Here is an 18,923-nt window from a genome sequence, read left to right on the forward strand (position 1 = left end):
CTTAATTGCGTAGGCGGTTTGGGTGATGGGTATTGGTTATGACCTAGACTGTGGGTAAACGACATGGAACGTGATTTATACATATTAGATCAGTAACTGCCAACAACAATAGCATACATACATATATACATGCCATATATGTATGTACTCGTATTCTATGCAATTACACAAATTTTTACAACTTATATATGTACATACCCATGACCAGAGTATTTTTGAGAAATTTACTTAATTTGAAAGAAATATTTCCGTGGATCACCCACAAGTGTCTCTATTTTCATATGTACCTATTATGTATTTTCGTGGGACCTGACCTATTTGAACTAGTTTTTCGTTAGACTTTGTTGTTTCCCACTCTTACTCTTTTATTTATTCAGCTGCAAATATGATTATTACAGGTGTTATTTTCTAAAAACTAAAATAATTAAATAAATAAATGAATGAGGTCGATGCCGTTACTAGAATTTAATTTCGTTTAGTTGCCGAACAATTGTAGAACTGTAAAGCCGAAACTGGACGGTCGAAGTAAAGCCAGTCAAATTTCTTTTACTCAAAAATGCGCTATTCACATTATATAAATGTCGTGCGATTGCTAATATTTCTAATAATCGGTGCCGTACTATTTCTGCTCGTTAATCAATGGATATATACAAGAGAAGCGCTGGAGGGGCTAGAAATTGAGTTAATACAAAAAACACCGTATTGGCAGCGAAGCCACAAAAGAGAACTTAAGGATTGGCATGATGTCGAAGCCATGGCCAGCGATGCAGCACGAAATGGATTAGGCGAACATGGCAAACCTGCGTACATTACGAATCTTTCAAAGCGGAAGTTAGAGCATGACTTAAGCAAGAAGAACGGATTTAATGCTTTGCTGTCCGATATGATTTCTGTCAATCGGTCGTTGCCTGATATACGTGATCAGGGGTAAGTGATTAAACTTTGAAGATACGTACTGCCCAGGCAAGACCGGAGAGGTTTGTAAAATTTTTTTGAGAGGGCGCCACTAGAATTGAATACCAATGTTTTGTAGTTGAATCTACACTTCAAAAGGCTAGAATTCAAATTTTACAGCTATACAATTAGGACGTACCACAGTGAGATGTAGCATTAAAATTTCGATTGAATTTTGTGTTGTAGTTCTGAGCTCTGCTTTCCTAATGAGACTGTTGCGGACGAAAATATCAAACATATTTTGGATAACCCAAATCAATGGTCTAGATAGCAGATATTCTGATAATAAAAGCATGAGTTGAAAATATCGTTCTTGAATATTTAGTCATTTGCTGAATATTCCCTACGATTCCGACCCAAATGTCACAGACGTTAAAGATCTGATTCACTTATTCACTTATTTAGTTATTTTTGTGTATAATAGTATTATTCAAAGTATTGCCCATCGGAAGCTATAACATTCTCCTATCTTTCTGACAATTTGTGGATTAAATCTCAAAATGACAGCATTGCTATGGCGACCAAGAATGAATAAAGCCAAAATTTCGATACCCTGTTCTGATGTGAACTGTATTTTAGTGAGAGGGTTCGGCATCAACCGGAGCAAATTGTAATCAGAAGGGACAAAGTCTTCAAAACTTCTCAGTCGATGTTTTGAAACCGGTTTTATAACATGACGCCGAGCGTTGTCATGCCATGTCGTAAATACCGGCCGGTTTTCAGCAATCGCTCGCTTCAATTTGATGAGTTGTTATCGGTAGCGTTCCCTATTAATGGCTCACGGATTTAGAAGCTCAGCACGCCCATTTGATCCCACGAAATACAGATCATTACCTTGGAAGCATGTATGTGTGCTGTTGATTTGACTGGTTGGTCAGGCTTCACATGAGTTTTTTTAACGTTTAGGGTTGTCGTAATGGATACACTTTTCATTACAAGTCACAATCCAATCTAATTTCTGATATACAAAATCGTCTTTCAAGGATTTTTGGCTTCAATTCATTCAATGGCACCCACTAAATTTTTTGAACGTATCCGGCTGCTTTGAAACATTTTATAATGGCTGCGAAGGTCCTAGGTCTCAGAAAATCGGGTTAAAAAGATGCCACTGTGAATCCAGCCGAGCTAGTAACTTGAAAATAGTCGCCCAAAATTATTACTAGCTTGTCATCAGCAACTATATGTCCAATCCATCCATTATACACCCGTTCAACCATAACATAAAGCACCTATTTATGCCGAAAATTCATAAATATTAAACAAAAAAATTTCTTTACAGCTGCCAAAAGCTGAAATATTTCGCCGATTTACCCACTGTCAGTATAATAATACCGTTCTACAATGAACACTTCAGCGCCTTGGTGCGTTCTGTACACAGTATCATCAATCGTACACCAGCCGAATTGATTAAAGAAATAATACTCGTCGATGATTTCAGTGACGTTAGCAATTTGAAGAAACCACTCGACGAGTATGTGGAGCAAAATTTTCCTAAAGTGGATATTATACGCTTTCGTAAGCGGCAAGGCCTCATTGCGGCGCGCCTAGCTGGTGCCGTTAAGGCTGTCGCTGATGTGCTGGTTTTTATGGACTCACACGTGGAGGTCAATTACAATTGGTTGCCGCCGCTGCTGCATGAAATAGTTCTGAACAAACGCACCGCGGTATGCCCCATGATCGATGTGATTGAGGACGCTACATTCGAGTATACTGCACAAGATGAGGGGGCGCGTGGCGCTTTCGATTGGATACTTGACTATAAACGACTGCCGTTGCTCGAAAGTGCTAAGAAGAATCGCACACAACCATTCGAGAACCCAATCATGGCAGGTGGTTTATTCGCGATATCCAGAGAATGGTTTTGGGAGTTGGACGGTTATGATGACGGTTTGGACATTTGGGGTGGTGAACAGTATGAGTTGAGTTTTAAGATTTGGATGTGTGGTGGTCGGTTATTGGACGTGCCATGCTCGCGTGTCGGACACATTTTTCGCAGTGACAATTGGACTGGCGTATCGGAAGACCGCAAAGAAGATTACTTGCATAAGGTGAGAACGGAAAGACTTGGAAATTTGAATAAACATATCTTATATTTGGAATACAATTTTTTATTTGCAGAATTACAAACGCGTTGCGGAGGTGTGGATGGACGATTACAAGAACTATGTATACAAGCATGCGCGCGGTATTTATGAAAAACTTGATGCGGGTGATTTAACGAAGCAATTAGCTTTGCGTGAGAAATTGCATTGCAAGTCATTCAAGTGGTTTATCGAAAATGTCGCCTTTGACTTGGTGAAAACATATCCACCAAAAGGCATCACCGATTTCGCTTATGGTCAGGTGAGAAGCGTGGGCGCGCCGAAATTTTGTCTCGACACCTTAGGCCGACCCGATTACAGAATCGTTGGAGTTAAAGATTGCGAAGCGACAAGCATATTCCCAAGTCGGAGACAAGATTGGTCGCTAAGTGAAGACCATGACTTGCGTATGCGTGGCGAAGAATATTGCCTACAAACGGCTGACCATAAACCAGATTCTCAAGTCTTGCTTTATGACTGCAGCTATGGTAATAAGAATCAATTATGGTATTACAATCGTCGGCGTAAGTGGCTGGTTTATGGTCCAAAAAGACTATTTTGTCTGGAAGCTCGGCCCGCATCCAAACATGTTGTAGTCAATAGGTGTCGCACGAATTTTCCATTAATGCAATGGGACTTTGTTCATGTTAATAACACTTTGTTGGATACCTATTTCGAAACCATGCCATAACATGTACTTGGAATTTTTTCACCAACTTTTAAGTATATATGTATATATGTATGAATTTAGTAGTAAGTTTATAAAAATAAAATGGTAGTTACTAAAAATGATCATTTGTTCGGTTACTATGCCCTTAGAAGCATATATTAAGGTAGTGTTGGGGACTCTATAAAGTAGGTATACCTACTATATAGAATATAAATGATCAGAATGAGGAGTTGAGTCGATCTGTCTGCTGTATATACAATATTTCGAGTATCTAGTCAGGTAATTAGATATGGTACGGTAAAACTCCCTGAGAAACAAATTCCGGCTGCTTCAGGCATTGTTCTTTGTTTCCCCCGGCGGCTAACGCGTCGAATGCTTTCAGACTGGAGTGTTTTCATCCAAAGGGACGAAATGACCTAGCCAGCATAGCCGCTGTCTCTTAATTCGTTGAACTATGTCAATGTCGTCGTATATCTCATACAGGTCATAGTTCCATCGAATGTGATTTTCGTCGTTGCTTATGTACAAAGGACCATAGATCTTCCACAGAACCATTCTCTCGAAAACTCGTAACGTCAACTCATCTGATGTTGTCATCATCCATGCCTCTGCACCATAAAGCAGGGCGGCAATAAAGAGTGACTTATAGCGTGTGGTTTTTGTTCGTCAAGAGGCGACTTTACTTCTCAATTGCCTCTTCTTTTCATAGGTAGGGGTTTTTACCAGGCGGGTCCTAAACCTAGCGCACACCGCTGGGGAGATATGGTTTGCCTTCAAATGGATATTTTTTGGCTACCCAGAGGATACTTGGTCGAAGACCGGAAGACGTGAGCTACATGAGCAATATGTTAAAAAATCTTTTCTGGCCACTGCCAAGTGAATGGCGCTCAAAGAACTTTCCTCACTAATGTGAACTTCTACACAAGGCTCCATCCTCCACCGGGCACTCTAGACTCAAAAAGTATAATCTATTGTGTTCACTGCCTGCTCTGCGACATGGAGTCGGAAATTCCAAAGCATCTGTTGCCAGACTGCACAGAAGTCTGTAAGCGCAGGATAAAGACTCTTAGATTTATGTATGCCAACAGGGATCATGACGCCTCCATAGCCACCAGCAGCATACAGGAATTTAACAGTGGAGTCCACTGGAGTCCACTGAGTGGACTGGGAGTGATTCAATGTGACAGAGAGAGAGAAACAATAGATCTTAGGTCGCGGTGCATGCCTCAATTGCTTTCTTTTTCTCTTCCTAAGTACTGTATTCGGCAATAAATCTGTAAGTGGCCACGATGTGTAGATGTTTGGCTCGTATGACATAATTCACATGAAGGAAGTTAGTGTGCGTGTTGACTTTATATGAAAAATATCAAAGTCTGCTTCGTAAACGCAATATGCAAAGCATTTTTAAAACCTATGCCCATGCCATGCAAAGAATTTATGCATTACAACCCTGCTTTATGAAAATATGCAAGGCACATGTTTGACGTTTATGCATTGCGCTGACAGCTATTAAAGAGTTAAAGTTGTTCGTGTTTACAAAAATGGAAAATTTATTATTAATTACATTAAATAATGCCATTTCTTTGGCCGAAACTAGTGCTACTAGTAATAGTTTAATAATTGCAAAAAACGTTATAAAAAACCAACGAAGGTTGGCGGTCTTAGCTTGTAGATATGAAAATAAAAGAAGAGTTCTAAAAATAAAAAGATTTTATAAGAGCATTCCGAGTATGGAGAATGATGTTTTCTATTCACATTTTGGAATGAAAAAATCAACATTTAAGGTGAGTTCTGAGTAAACAATTAGTCTTTTCTATATTGAAATTGTAATTTGTAGATTCTTCTAAACATGTTGAGACCATATTGGGTGTCAAAGAGCACTGGACGTATTGGAGTTTCACTGGAAAAGGCGCTCTATGCAACTTTGTGGAAACTGAGCCACAACGCTTCATTTAGTGATGTTAGCAACAGGTTCGATATGGCAATTGGAACCAGCTATAAAATATGTATTAAAACTATAAAAGAGATTTGCTGTTTAAAAAAAGATGTCATAAAATTTCCGACTACTGTTGCAGCACAAAAACAAAAATGTGACGAATTTTCAGCTAAACACCGCCAACCGTTTCCAAATGTCATTGGCTGCATAGATGTTATGCACATTTCCATTTCACAACCAGTTAAGGACAGCATTAGTTTCTATAATAACACGGGGAACTATTCAGTTGTTCTGCAAGTAAGAATGTTCTTTAAAGATTTTTTTATGTGTAATTCTTTTTTTTATGTATAATTAATTTAATTTATTTAGGCAATTGTGGATGGTAACCTTAAGTTCATGGATGTGTTTATTGGCTATCCCGGACGTTGTCATGATGCCGCTATATGGGAAATGAGTCCGATTAGAAAGTCAATAGTTAAGGGCGAATTAAAAATTTGTTCCGGCTGTCATTTACTAGGAGATTCCACATATCCCTTAGAAAGCTTTCTAATGGTTCCTTATAAGGATAATGGTTCTTTAACACCTAAACAAATTAAGTATAATAAAATTCTATGCTCAACGAGGGCGCATGCAGAACAGGCGTTTGGAACTTTGAAAAGAAAATTTCGTATTTTGAAGCATATTGATGTGCACCAAGCACATTTACCAAAAACTATCACATTAGCTTGTATAATTCTTCATAATATTATTATTGAAAATGAGGGACATAAAGCCGACGTCATTAGTGAAGAGGAAGAAGAAGAGACGTCTAATAACGAAAACAACTTTTCACGATTACCAACTGCAAGTCAATTGAGAGAAGAAGCCAAAAATAAACGGGACGCCATTGTCACTTTATTAACTACATAAATGATGAAATAAATAACTTTTTTATTATATAAATATTAATAAACATATATAAATTTAATTTTATTAAAATTGAAATAACAAACATTAGTGCTTTTATTTTATATAAACAATTTAATATTAAAAGATTTTTTTTTACTAAAAATTCATTATATAATGTTAAAAGAAACTAGAAACAAGAAAACATGTTAATTTTCTTTGCAATGAAGCTATAATACCCTTCACAAAATCAAGATTCCTTTCAAGAATTTTGTTCGATCAGTTTATACAGCATATACAGACAGCCGGACAGGCCGGCGAACATGGTTAAACCGACTTAGCTCGTCATACTGATCATTTCTATTGGTATATGCTTTACAGGGTCTCTAGCCTTTTAGTCTTTACAAACACCTTGGCAATCTTCATTTACTTTGTTAAGGTTATAATAATTTAAAAAAAGTTAGATAATGTCGATATTGCGTTCTAAAATGCGTTCATACAATTTCCGTATGGCTTTTAGCTCCAACAATTTTTCCTTTTCAATCCTTATTTTTTCTTTCTCTGTCGCCACCAGCGTCTCAAACAATTTCTCTTGTTTTTCGGATTCGGATGCCAAGAAAGCAATAACTTCATTTCGTTTACGTTTTCGGATTCTTATCGTATCCGTGACATCTGGGGATGCCGAAGGAGAAGGCGAAGGCGATGAAGAAGAGTTTTCATTTTCTGTTGGTTCTAAAGAACGTTTCACCGTATTCTTAGGTACAACGACGCTGCAGCGTGTGCCGTAAACTTCGTCCATTTCCTCAAAGAACTCCCAATTGGTGGCAGCTTTGCCGGACGTTGCGCTTCTTCTCTTTATTCGCTTATATGTGCCCAACAAGTTGGTGTAGCAGCGCATTATTTCATCGAGAGAAAATGGAAAAGTATTGTCTTTTTTCAGTATATCCCGCCTAATTTTCTGCCAAATTGTGCTACGTTTTGTTTTAGTTGCGAAATTACTTTCGTGGCTGAGTCGTACGTTGATAAGCAACTTTTTGCGCTCGTGCGTCCACTTTTTATCACTATAAATAGTGAAACAATAATTAATATTTATAATATTACACACATTTGAATCAAAATCACTTACTTTTTTGGCGAGTCCTCCATTTGGAAAAATTTCAATGCAATGCATGCAAAGCAAAACTCATGCACATTTTGACAGCTCTTGCGCCTGAAATAGGGTTGTCAAGCATTCATGAATTTTTTGCTGTGCCTAAATTGATGCAATGACGTTTGAGAATATTGCGCATTGCATGTATGCTTTGCATATTTCATTTATGAAGGTGACATATGTACATGCATACTTTTAGCGCTGCTCGTCCGATGTTAACTTCGTTTTTTACATAGATTCTTTTCTGGGTGATGTTTGTTTTCTTCTTATCATCTGTTTTCTTCTGGTATGGTGAGAGTTTAAGCACAGTTTTATGTATTAGCAACGCTTATGCTCAAGTGCTGTCGATTTGCAATTGCAATTTCGGAGCTCTTCACCTCACTTTTGAATGCTATGTGTGTGGAGTGAAGGCGGTCAAGCTGTCACCGCATTTCCAAGACACAGCTAGTAGAAAGGTGTCGTTATTTTGAGAGTAAAGCTTTTTGGATAAAGAGAGCGCGTCATTTACCTTCAAGAGTTTATTTCGGTAGTTCTTTGGTTAGTCGAAAAAGTCTTTTCGTATTTGTCAATAGATTTGGTTGCAGTCGTATATCTCCAGTGCTACTAATCACATTGTGTCATTCCATATAGTGTTGGAAAAGTGCGATTTTATGCTTAATTTAACCAAAACAAAATTTTAACTGTAAAAAAGTTACAGTATTTCAAAAATTAGTAAAAATAATGAAGGAAATCGCTATATTTTGAAATTTTTGTATAAAAAAGGAAAGAATACCACGCAAACCACCAAAGAAATTTGTGAAGTTTACGGAGACGATGCTGTATCAGCACGTGTAGCATAAAAATAGTTCGCTCGCTTCCATTTTGGAAATTTCGATCTACACTAATGAAACTTTTACACTGTTGGAATAATGTCTCTAGCGAAAAAATGGCAAAAAAACGGTCGATCAAAATGGTACATATTTCTTTATATACTTTTTAATATAAGTAAAAAAAATAATAAGTAGTTTGATTAGAAATACGAAAAGACTTTTTCGACTGACCAATATTTCCCCGATGTGTAAATAAAACGCCGTTAGTTTTTTTTGTATTCAATTTCATTAAAAATACATTTATTTTTTGTTTCTGTTTATGCATATAAAAACTGAGAAATGAAATCAATCAATCAATGAAATATAGGCCAATAGAAATTTTATATAATAGTAATAGGTAATAATAATTATAATAATAATAATAATAATCGTAATAATTTTAATTATAGTAATATATTATTAATATTTATAATTATGCAAACAGTATGTATGAATGCAAATGTTTAGCTTAGAAAAGTGTTGCATGTTGTCGCATGCTTGCAACATAATATACCGTGTATGTGTATATTTTGTATATAGTATGTATGTATATGTACTCGTACGTATATATATTATGCTTATATATATAATATATATGTATTTATGTGCATTTGTTTTACAATTAAGATTATCTTAACGTAATCTTGCAAATATCTTTCGCCAACGAATTACATCGCAGTGACGCATGCGCGCAATTTCTTTGTTTTCATTTTTATTTTTGTTTATTTTTGTTGCTTTTTGGATTTGTTACGCTCATTTTTCACTTTTCACTTACACATATATATTTTTATTATTTGTTTTTTTTTTTGCAATTATGTTGGCAACAAAACAAGCCAAAGCGTTGGTTGCAAGTGTTGAAAAATTATTCACAAACAAATAATAATAAAATTAGTAACTATAAATTAAAATTAATTATTGAAAAGTACAGCTACACAATTATTGAAATGCAATTAACATTGTTTTTTGTTGTTTTGTTTTATTTTTATCAATTATTTTTGTAATAAATAGTAACGCTTTGAAGCTGCTGAATTAAATTAATACAAATTTATAAAAATTCATAACTAACATATGCACTTTATGTTGCAAGTACTATAGTAAGAAGAGAAAAAAATATATTTAGTAATGAAAATAATGTTATAATATATAAATAAAATAATATTTTAGTAGTTAATTTGAATAAGTCAGTAAAACTATTTTGATTTTGTTTATATTTTTGCTGTTGTTTTTTGTTTTGTTCTGCAATGCACAACAAAGTCTTGAACGTTACGCGTTTTGGTCGCGTTATGCATGATTAATTTGTATGTATGAGTGTGTGTGTGTGTGTGTATGAAGGAAATGCGTTAGTTGCATGGCGGCTGTGGCAAACACATTGCTTGGATGGATGTTTCATGTGTGTTTGTATGCATTGAAGCTTATGCATATATGCAAAACATATGCTATGCGTAATTTTGTATGATTTGTTGTTGCTGTTCTTGTCTCTGGGTTTTATGCGCTTAATTAATAAATTTAATTAAGGAAATTAATGAATTAATTATTGAAATTAATGCATTAATTATTGAAATTAATTTATTAATTATTGAAATTAATTTATTAACTATTGAAATTAATTTATTAATTTGTATGTGTTGTTACATGACTTATGCATACATATTTTTGTGTAGTTGTAGTTGTTGTAGTTTTATATTTCATTTTTTATTAGACTTAAGCGCTTTTGACGCATGTAAATTACTGTATTTCCATTTTATTAGTATTTTCTTATTACATACATATGTGTTGCATTCATAGCTACATATACATATGTATATATGTATGTAAATGTTTGAGTTTTATCTTTTATTTATGCATTTAATGTTAATTTTTGATTTTTAGGCATTTTTCGTCGTGCTTGGCTTGCTAATTATGTAAAAACCAATATACATATATATATTTATGTATATAATATATATATACATATGTATATATGCGTGTGTGTATAATCATACAATTTACATATGCTTCATTACGTACTTAATACTTTGCTGGTTTCGAGTCTTCTTTGTTCAATTTTTTACGTCCAATTGCCATTTGCAGCTTAAATTTTTATTTCAGTTTAACTTTTTTGCCTGCTGTGTACTAATATTTTTATTTTATTATTATTTTTTTTTGCTTAGTTGCTTCCTTCGCTCTTCTGCTTCCGCTTCTTCTTAGGTATAATTTTAATATTCTTTATTTTTGCTCATCTTTTCATACTCGCTCAAAATGCGCACCCTTCAATCTTCTTGCTTTCATGCTTTCATGCTAAACAACTACAATGTACAATATCTTGTATACTAATAATGCCTTATTGTAATTATTTTTGCTGTCTTCCACTGCACTGCTTTTGTTTTCGCTTTCTTTTACGTAAATAAATATATATTTTCTTGCGTTTATCTCTATCATATATCATTAATTATAATATTCATAATATTTATAATAATAAATCTCTTTCTTTTATCCAAACTTTTGCTTTCAAAAATGTCTTGTGTTGATTTTGCTTTGCTTACAACTAGTTAGAGAAACTTAAAAATTTCTTTAAATATCTTATAACTAAAAATAAAAATAAAAAATGATTATACAAGTAACTGAAATATATAAATTTTTCGCGTAAATATTTATACACGCTAACTTAGTGCTTGCCGCTTGTTTGTTTGTGTGTTTAAGTCTACATTTTTTTATTACTTAAGTAATAAAAATATTTTTTGTTATATTTTTGTAATTTACTTTATTTACTTTTGTCTTCCATATATATTTTTAATGTTAAATACGCGCATGCAATTTATTTTGCATTTATGTATTTCATAATTATTGAAAACAATAATCGCTAATGCCACTAACTGCTTTGTTTTAAATGTATGTGTGTGTTTGCCTAAATTTTAATTTTTTATAATTTTTAATTTTATTTTCGCTTAAATCTTGCGTAAAACACGCTCATTCCCTATGTCTATGTATATGTATGTATACATTTTGATAAGTATTTATGTTTTATTTCTTTATTTAAAATATTCTTGCTCAATCTTTTGCTTATTTTGATGTCTTTCGCTGCCTACAAACTAATTATGTGTGTGTGTGTGTCAGTATTCTGCCTTTACGCGCTTATACGCTCAGTATTTTTGTGGTTATTTATTTATTTTTTCTTGTGAAAATACAATTTTTAAACATTTCATAATATTTTTTTTATAATAATTTTTACATATTTTTACAAACCTTTTAGATTTTTTGTTCATCATTTTTGGCAAGTGTTGAAATTTGTGTGTGTGTGTGTGAATATGCGCAATTTTTATGGCATTTTGCGCTCAACTTTTGCATTATTTATTTCTAAATGCGGAAAAATGTTAAATGCTGTATGCTAAAAGTGATAATTTTAGCATAAAACAAAAAAATTTTATTAATTAAATATTTTTTTTTAGAAAAAAATTGTTTTAAAAATTAAAAAAAAAATTTTTTCAAATGACAAAAAGTTTTTGAAATTTAAAATTTTTTTTCAAAATTAAAAAATTTCTAAAATTAATTTTTTTGAGTGCGCCGCGAAATAGTTAATGTAGCATAGGCAGCTGTCGCCTTTGTGATTTTTAATGTAGTTTGGTATTTAAATTTTAGGTTAGGTTTGATTTTGATTCGTTTAGGTCGCTTTTTGAATTGGAAATACTTTAAAAAACGCTAACGAAAAATACATTTTGCAGCATTGTGCATAAAATCTAATTAAAGTTTGAGATTTTTCGAAGACTTAATGCAGCATATATGCTGCTTTTGTTGTTTTAAATGTATTTTGTTGGTAGAATGTTAGGTTAAGTGCGATTTGAATTGTTTTTGAATTTGAAATACTTTCGAAAACCGCAAAATATTTGTGTTTATGCAAAAATATGTAGATTTTTCATGAATTTTATGCAAAATTAGTTAAAATACAAATTGAAACTAAGCTGTAGTAAAGAAATGCAAATTTAAAAAAATTTATTTTGTCTAAATTATGCATGTTTTTTCAGTTTCGACTAACAATTAAAATTATTTTTTGCTTTGCAATTGTTTGTATATTTTTTACGAAAATGTGCTGCAGTATTTTATGTATGGTTTTGAAAATTTTTGAAAAAATCTAAATTTTTGGAAAAATCTAAAATTTTTTCAGTGCATTAAGCTGAAATAATCAAATATAAATTTATTTTTTTTGGCAATTGTTTGTCTATTTTTCCCGAAAACTTTACTTTTTACTTTATTTGCAAATTTTGAAAACATCTATTTTTGGAAAAATCAAAATTTTCTGGAAAAATACAAATTTATTAATAATGTATTTTGAACCAAAATATGTATATTTTTGAGTTTCGACCAACAATTGAATTAATTTCGAAAATATTTACAAATAATTTCTTTTAAAAAATCAGTAATGTTTTGAATTTTTTCATCTATTTATAACACAATTTATTTTACATTTATTTATGCAATTTTTTGAAAAGTTTTGGGAAAAAAAATCGTACACTGAGCTGTGGCAAAGAAATAATAATGTAACAAAAATGTAATTTAAACCAAAATATGTTGTTTTTGAGTTTTGTTTACCAATTCAAGTTACTTTAAAAATATTTTTTAAACAGTTTTCATTAAGATTTCTGTTTGTATTTCCAATTTTTTGTCCATTTGCTGTTTATTTTATGAAAACGTGTTGCGCACACTTAATTTATAGTTTAGAAAAATTTTGAAATTTGTTTTTTAATCCAAAACCATTTTAGCGCAAACTTCAGTGTTACTGAATTCACACATTTTCTATACTAAAATTATATATTTTTAAAATTTATTGTTTGCTTTTTTAATTTATTTTTATTTTTATTTTAATTGTCTTATTTTTTTTACTGTTTTGTGCCTTTAAACTGCCTTTTGTCAGCTTTTTCGTAAAATTTATGATTTATTAATTATGTATGTATGTTTTTAAGCTGCTTATATGTTTGTTTGTATGCGCTATGTCTGTACTTGAGTAGTGAAATTTTGCATTTTGTATTTTTATTTTAATTTTGTATTTTTTTCTATTAAAAACGGTTTTATTTTCTTTGTACTTTTGGCAATGTTCTTGTTTTCTAACAGTAAATTTTTTTTATTTGTAATTTGTAATTTGTTGACTTTTTTCACTTAGTATTTATGTATGTACTTAAGAGTATGCTACATTTGTTTTTTAAATGAGTTTTGACGGCTATTTGCATAAAAAATTTATTTCACTCCAAACTGCTGTATGCATGTATGCATGTACGTGTGTATGTATATAATTATGCTGCTATTAGTATGTGTGTTTTCAAATTGTTTATGCTTTTCACTCTTTGCTAAATTTATAGTCTTGCTTTCGTGTATGACTAATTTAAGAAAATAAGTAGAGTATTACTATGGTGAATTGTTGTTGTTGTGGTTATTTTTGATACTGTTTTTGCCGCTGCTATGTGTATTTGATTTAACTAGTTTAGTATTTTAGTAATTTGTAGAGTATTCTTCATTTTATTTTAGTAGTTTTGTGTGTTTGTAGTTGTTGTGAGCGTGAAAATTTTGTTTTTCAATTGTTTATGTAATTCCATTAATTCAAGAATTCGAAAATATTTGAGTTTTGTGCTAGTTTTTATTATATTTAACGACTGCTAAATTAGTTTGCGCAAATTTATGATTTTTTTTTAGAAATATATAAACATTTCTTGGCTGCAGCGTAAATTTTAATACACACTTTTAGTAAAAATATTTATGCAAATAAAATTCTTAATATTTAACGCTTAGTTCTGTGTGTGTAATTTGTTGCAAGTTCTTATAAAACAAATAGAAAAAATATATTAGTTAACTTTTTGTCTTTTAAAAACACAGAAAAACAATTTTGTTTTAAGAGTATGAATAGTTTTTGACTGCAGCATTGTCTTAATAATATTTTTTTTTTATAAAAATTGTATGTCTCATGCCACTCGCTATCTGTTGTCTTTAGGCTGTTGTATGCAACGGTAAATTTTCTCAAATTTCCGTTATGTAAACAGTTGTATGAACAACAAATAGTAAGTAAAAGTATGTTTGTATCTGTTTTATGAGCTGATAAATTCCAAATATTTTTCAACGGCTAGATTGTCACTCTCTTTGTTTTACAGCTACCTTTTGCTTGTTACAGTTACCCACAGATGCAAAAAATGATAAAAAAATATGGCACTCAACGTGTTAAGATTAAGTTTGTATAAAAAATTACGAGCAAAACAGTTAGAGGTTCGTCAGACAAAAAGAAAAAGAGAACAAAAAGCCGGCTTAACTGTAATTTATAGCGTAATTGCTTAAAACAAAAACAAAAGCTACCTTAATACACAAGTTGAACGAAGGCAACACAGGCTGACTCACACACGGCGCCAACTTAAGCTGGCATTTGGTGTTGCTGTTGTTGTTGTTGTAACATTAACTGCTGCTGTAGTTGTTGCTGTTGCTGTTCCAATTGCTGCTTATGCTGTTCGTGCTGCAATTGCTGCTTAAGCGGTTCTTGCAGCAAATGCTGTTGCTGTTGTTGCTGCATTTGTTGCTGCTGCTGCAATTCCTGTTGCTGTTGTTGCACGTTTGCTGCCGCTGTTGGACTAGTGTTGCCCTCCTGGTAGGGTCCCGTAACCACACACGGGTGCATAGGAAAGAGGGTCGTCCATGAGGTGGTTGTTAGTGTTGGCGCGTGGAGTGGCGCTTTCCCGCTTTTTGCCTGCTCAACGGAAGAAGCAGAATTCTCATTAGCAATTTCGTTCACATTTGCATTTGAGTTGGCATTCTTCTTACCCGAATCCTTTTTCTTTTTGCTCGCCGAACCGCCATTCCCGCTGCTCTTCACTGTTGCCGGTGCCGTTACTGCGCTATTTGCCAGCGTTGTCGTCTCCATTGGTGTTGACACACTACCACAATTACCGTTATTTGTTGCGTTCGTACCGTCCTTCTTGGCGCCGCCGCCGCCCGTGCCGCTGTTGTTACCCTGTGCTGTGCCATTTGTGAGCGCGCCTTCAGTGTTGTCTTCGTCTTCTTCGCCATCGCCACCCTCAAGCTCTTTTTTCAGCTTTTCCCGTTCTTCTTTGGCTTTATTATCGAGGTCTGTATTGATTTTCTTCACACGCATCTTCTCCTCCCACTCGTCAATACCGTGACGCGCACGATTCAAATTACGATGTTGATAGAATATGAGTGTCATGCGCGTCGGCTCATGTCGATTGGGATTGCGCAATGCCGTTGTGGCATGCAACTCGTGCTTGGCGCACTCGATCAGTACGCTGCCGTGATTGAGCGCAATGGCCACACCACCCATTTGTGGATCGGCGAATGCTTCGTAATTGTCATTGATTTCCGTTACCTCGCCAATCGGTTCCAACTTGTTCGGATTGGAGGTGGTCGCCACCGCCGCTGTGGCAGTAGTTGTGGTTGCCGTTGTTGTGGTGTTGGTACTGCTACTTGTGCCGCATGTACTAGCGCCCGCGTCGGTTGCAGCGCCATTCAATGCTGTTGGACTGCCGTTGTCATTGCTATTGCTAGTGCTGTTGTTGCTGTTATCATTGTTGATAGCAGTGATTGGTGTTGTTGGCACAGCGGTATTGGCAATGGGTGAGGTTACATTCGCATTTGCGATCAGCGTCGGATTGGAGTTCGTAAGCTCCGTGTTTAACGGCGTCGACTGCGTATTGCCGTTGTTGAGATCGGGCAGCACAGTCTGTGCTTGCACCATTGGCAGCTGCGTTTGTGCCTGCAGCGGCGCTTGCGTTTGCACTTGCTGCATCTGTTGAGCGTCAATTGTTGGCGTGACCTGCGCCACTGGTGTGGATAATGTATTCTTCAGATTGCCATTGGAGAGCGGCATTTGCGTTTGCGCCTGTGGTATGGCGGTGGCTAACGAAGCGTGCTGATGCGTACCACCGTTCGGCGGTAGCACTGTGGTTGCGTACGCAGCCGTGGAGGCGGTGCTCTGATGATGACCGTACATATTCCAGTTCGGTGACGGTGGTGGTGGCGTATGCGGCGGTGTTTGCTGCGGATACATGCTGTACGGTGAGTAGGCCTGATGATAACCATAGTTGTAGTTCATGTTTTGGTACGCGTCGTAGGCGGAGTAGGCCGAATGTGGTGGCGGATACATTTGATAGTTGCTTGGGTACTGGGTGTACTGATAGTCTGCCGGTGGTTTTGGTTTGACAAAGCCTTCTTCGATGGGCGTAGCATGATGGTGTGGGTGTTGATGGTGTTGTGTTAGATTAGTCATTGGTGTCAATGGAGTGAGTGTGGTCAACTTACTTTCAGCTAAAGTATTATTCACTATGGTGGTGGAGTCGGGATTCTCCTCACTGCCGCGGCTCTTCACATCGCCGCGCACGTCATGCACTTGCGTCAGCTGTTGACTACCAGCCGTTGGTAGATTATTGTAGTTGCTACCATATGTTGCATTGGTCGTGTCGTGGTGTGGTGTTAGCGGTGCGGCGGTGGTGGTATGATGTACGTTGCTTTGCGGCGGTGCCATCGGTGCTGCGGTGGCGCCTGGCGCTGCGCTCATGCCAACCGCGTGTGTGGCGTGCGTGGCGTGCGGCGGTGGCCAATTGCCGTAGTAGTTGCGTGAGTCTATGTAGGAACCGGTCTGGTAGTCGTACGAGTAGGGCGAATCGAGCACCGTGCTTGAGATCTGATTGGATTGCAATTGCGCATCTGTGAAGGTATCTATCATAGTCGCCATATTCATTAGACTGGAATTGGACGACATGAGCTGATTAGGTGGGTTACCTCCGACCGCGTTGTTCACAGCGGTATTCATATGTGGGTTGTTGTTATTGTTCACTGGCGGTGTCGTGAAAGCACTGCCAGCCGGGCTGGGATTGTTGGTCACTGGCGTTTGACAGCGCGGCGACGGTGTCGATGGCGGTGCTGATAACGGTGTTGTGGCTGCGGTATTGACTGCGGCGCCCGCTTTTGATTTCGACTTTGATTTACCATTGCTACCGCCACCTTCCTTCTTGCCGTTGATTGCAGTCGTGTTGGTGTTGTTGTTAGCCGCGTTAGCAGTGCCATTATTACCGTTATTGTTGTTGGCGTTAGTGGCATTGTTCGTCGGTTGCGCCGTGGCAGTAGGCGTTGGTGTCGTCGGTGTTGTGGCGGCCGTAGTGGCTGTCGCTTCGGCATCAGGTGCGGGCGTTTCGTCCTCTTTTCGCTTTTTGCCATGTCGCCGACAAGGTATGAGCGGTGTGGAGCGTACACGTACTTCACAGGGAAATCTGAAAGTGTAAATATTTCAAATGATGCATTATTGAATGTTCCGACGTGGGGATGCACGCGCCACTGGGCTGCTATTAAAACTCAACACTACACTCACTTGTCCAACACTTGTACCGCGCCGGTGCGATGCTTCTCACGTTGTCCCTCCATGCTTTCGAATTCGTCCGTTGTGTCCATGGTGTATAACGGTAGCACATGCAATTGTTCATCGTCGGGTGGACGTCCATCACGATTTGATGGTTTCAGCAGCGCTACTTGTACTGTACAGCCGTCCTGCATGTTGTGCAAATCTCTATGTGCATGCGCACAAAAGTCTAGACAAGCGGTAACGCCAGAGAAGGGTCGTCCAGTTTCCAGCCCCAGACGACAGTCTGTTGCCTCCTTCTCGTACTTGGTTTGATTGTCATATGAACGGGGGCAAACTTGTTTGAAGAGTGGTGCCAACACGGTGGCCAAAAGATTCATGTGGTCTTCGATGGCCGACTCTTCACTCTTAACGGACAGTCGGAATTTGCGCACCGTCTTCGAGCGTGCATACTTACAGCCATTATAGTACATGGACCAAGAGCAGCCAAAACTATACGAGGCAGCTGATGTTTCAGGATCAAGACCTAGAACAGGGAGGTAATACAAAATGTTTATTTGGTTATGACAATGTATAAAGACAGTTCGGCATACCTTGACATGCGCAGGTGCGACTTTCATTGGTGGCACAGCGACGCGTTGTTGGAAGTCCGAATTTGTTAAGCTTTGGTATTAGATTTTTATAAGCATTATCCGCTTCTAGACGCGGCATGCCATCCCAAGCAACCATGCACACGATGATGAAAGCAGCGCCGCACCTATTTAGTTGAAAAAATCTTGTTAATTTCGGACATTCTAAACTTTTATTAGTGTTTGGGGTTACCTGTGACCTGGCCGCTTCTTGACAACAACCAAAATTTTTTCTTCTGGATCGGCGCGCCGTATAACCCATTTTGCCAACGGACAACCTTGCGTGGTCTTACCTTCCTTGCCCGTGTAAATAATCTTCTCTATACGCAGCTGCCTACCAGAAATTTGACAACGTTCTTCGAACTCTCTACGCAGTTCTGACAAAGTCGATGCAGTACCTGAAAGGAATGTTGCAAGTATAAGTATTCAGTTGTGTCCCTTTGTTTGACAGCAC

General features: G+C 36.2%; 4 protein-coding genes across 8 annotated transcripts in view; 2 read left to right on the forward strand and 2 right to left on the reverse strand.

Moving 5' to 3' along the window:
- Window positions 1-460: 460 nt before the first annotated feature.
- On the forward strand, window positions 461-3,783 carry LOC105225147 (N-acetylgalactosaminyltransferase 6). The gene is made up of 3 exons (XM_049457169.1): window positions 461-927; window positions 2,234-3,002; window positions 3,073-3,783. Exons 1-3 carry the CDS (start codon window positions 557-559, stop codon window positions 3,724-3,726), a joined length of 1,794 nt encoding a protein of 597 aa, XP_049313126.1. The 5' UTR covers window positions 461-556; the 3' UTR covers window positions 3,727-3,783.
- Window positions 3,784-5,148: 1,365 nt separating this feature from the next.
- Window positions 5,149-6,632, forward strand: LOC105225170 (uncharacterized). The gene is made up of 3 exons (XM_011203512.4): window positions 5,149-5,489; window positions 5,543-5,938; window positions 6,011-6,632. The coding sequence occupies exons 1-3, from the start codon at window positions 5,247-5,249 to the stop codon at window positions 6,548-6,550; spliced, it is 1,179 nt and encodes a 392-aa protein (XP_011201814.3). The 5' UTR covers window positions 5,149-5,246; the 3' UTR covers window positions 6,551-6,632.
- A 4-nt stretch (window positions 6,633-6,636) lies between these two features.
- Window positions 6,637-7,797, reverse strand: LOC105225148 (uncharacterized). Its single transcript, XM_011203491.4, has 2 exons — window positions 7,653-7,797; window positions 6,637-7,587 (listed from the first exon to the last, which is right to left on the reverse strand). The coding sequence occupies exons 1-2, from the start codon at window positions 7,670-7,672 to the stop codon at window positions 6,987-6,989; spliced, it is 621 nt and encodes a 206-aa protein (XP_011201793.2). The 5' UTR covers window positions 7,673-7,797; the 3' UTR covers window positions 6,637-6,986.
- Window positions 7,798-14,965: 7,168 nt separating this feature from the next.
- LOC105225149 (DNA N6-methyl adenine demethylase) overlaps window positions 14,966-18,923 on the reverse strand; it is a 296,191-nt gene continuing 292,233 nt past the window's right edge. For 3 of the 5 annotated variants that reach the window (XM_049458578.1, XM_049458577.1, XM_049458576.1), the window contains 5 exons: window positions 18,663-18,867; window positions 18,434-18,597; window positions 17,853-18,366; window positions 15,293-17,754; window positions 14,966-15,218 (listed from right to left, as the gene is read on the reverse strand). In XM_049458578.1, the coding sequence (XP_049314535.1) occupies window positions 15,103-15,218; window positions 15,293-17,754; window positions 17,853-18,366; window positions 18,434-18,597; window positions 18,663-18,867 (3,461 nt within the window). In that variant the 3' untranslated portion in view covers window positions 14,966-15,102. The remainder of the gene's footprint in view (window positions 15,219-15,292; window positions 17,755-17,852; window positions 18,367-18,433; window positions 18,598-18,662; window positions 18,868-18,923) is intronic. The other 2 variants (XM_049458579.1, XM_049458580.1) reach the window with 2 other exon arrangements.

The sequence above is a fragment of the Bactrocera dorsalis genome, chromosome 5 (genome assembly GCF_023373825.1).
Source record: "Bactrocera dorsalis isolate Fly_Bdor chromosome 5, ASM2337382v1, whole genome shotgun sequence".
NCBI lineage: Eukaryota > Metazoa > Arthropoda > Insecta > Diptera > Tephritidae > Bactrocera > Bactrocera dorsalis.

Coding starts and splice junctions, on each gene's coding strand:
- LOC105225147 (XM_049457169.1), top strand. CDS start 557: ATGCGCTATTCACATTATATAAATGTCGTGCGATTGCTAATATTTCTA. Junction 928..2,233: donor CCTGATATACGTGATCAGGG/GTAAGTGATTAA, acceptor ATTTCTTTACAG/CTGCCAAAAGCTGAAATATT. Junction 3,003..3,072: donor AAGAAGATTACTTGCATAAG/GTGAGAACGGAA, acceptor TTTTATTTGCAG/AATTACAAACGCGTTGCGGA.
- LOC105225170 (XM_011203512.4), top strand. CDS start 5,247: ATGGAAAATTTATTATTAATTACATTAAATAATGCCATTTCTTTGGCC. Junction 5,490..5,542: donor TGAAAAAATCAACATTTAAG/GTGAGTTCTGAG, acceptor TGTAATTTGTAG/ATTCTTCTAAACATGTTGAG. Junction 5,939..6,010: donor ACTATTCAGTTGTTCTGCAA/GTAAGAATGTTC, acceptor TAATTTATTTAG/GCAATTGTGGATGGTAACCT.
- LOC105225148 (XM_011203491.4), bottom strand. CDS start 7,672: ATGGAGGACTCGCCAAAAAA. Junction 7,588..7,652: donor ATGGAGGACTCGCCAAAAAA/GTAAGTGATTTT, acceptor CACTATTTATAG/TGATAAAAAGTGGACGCACG.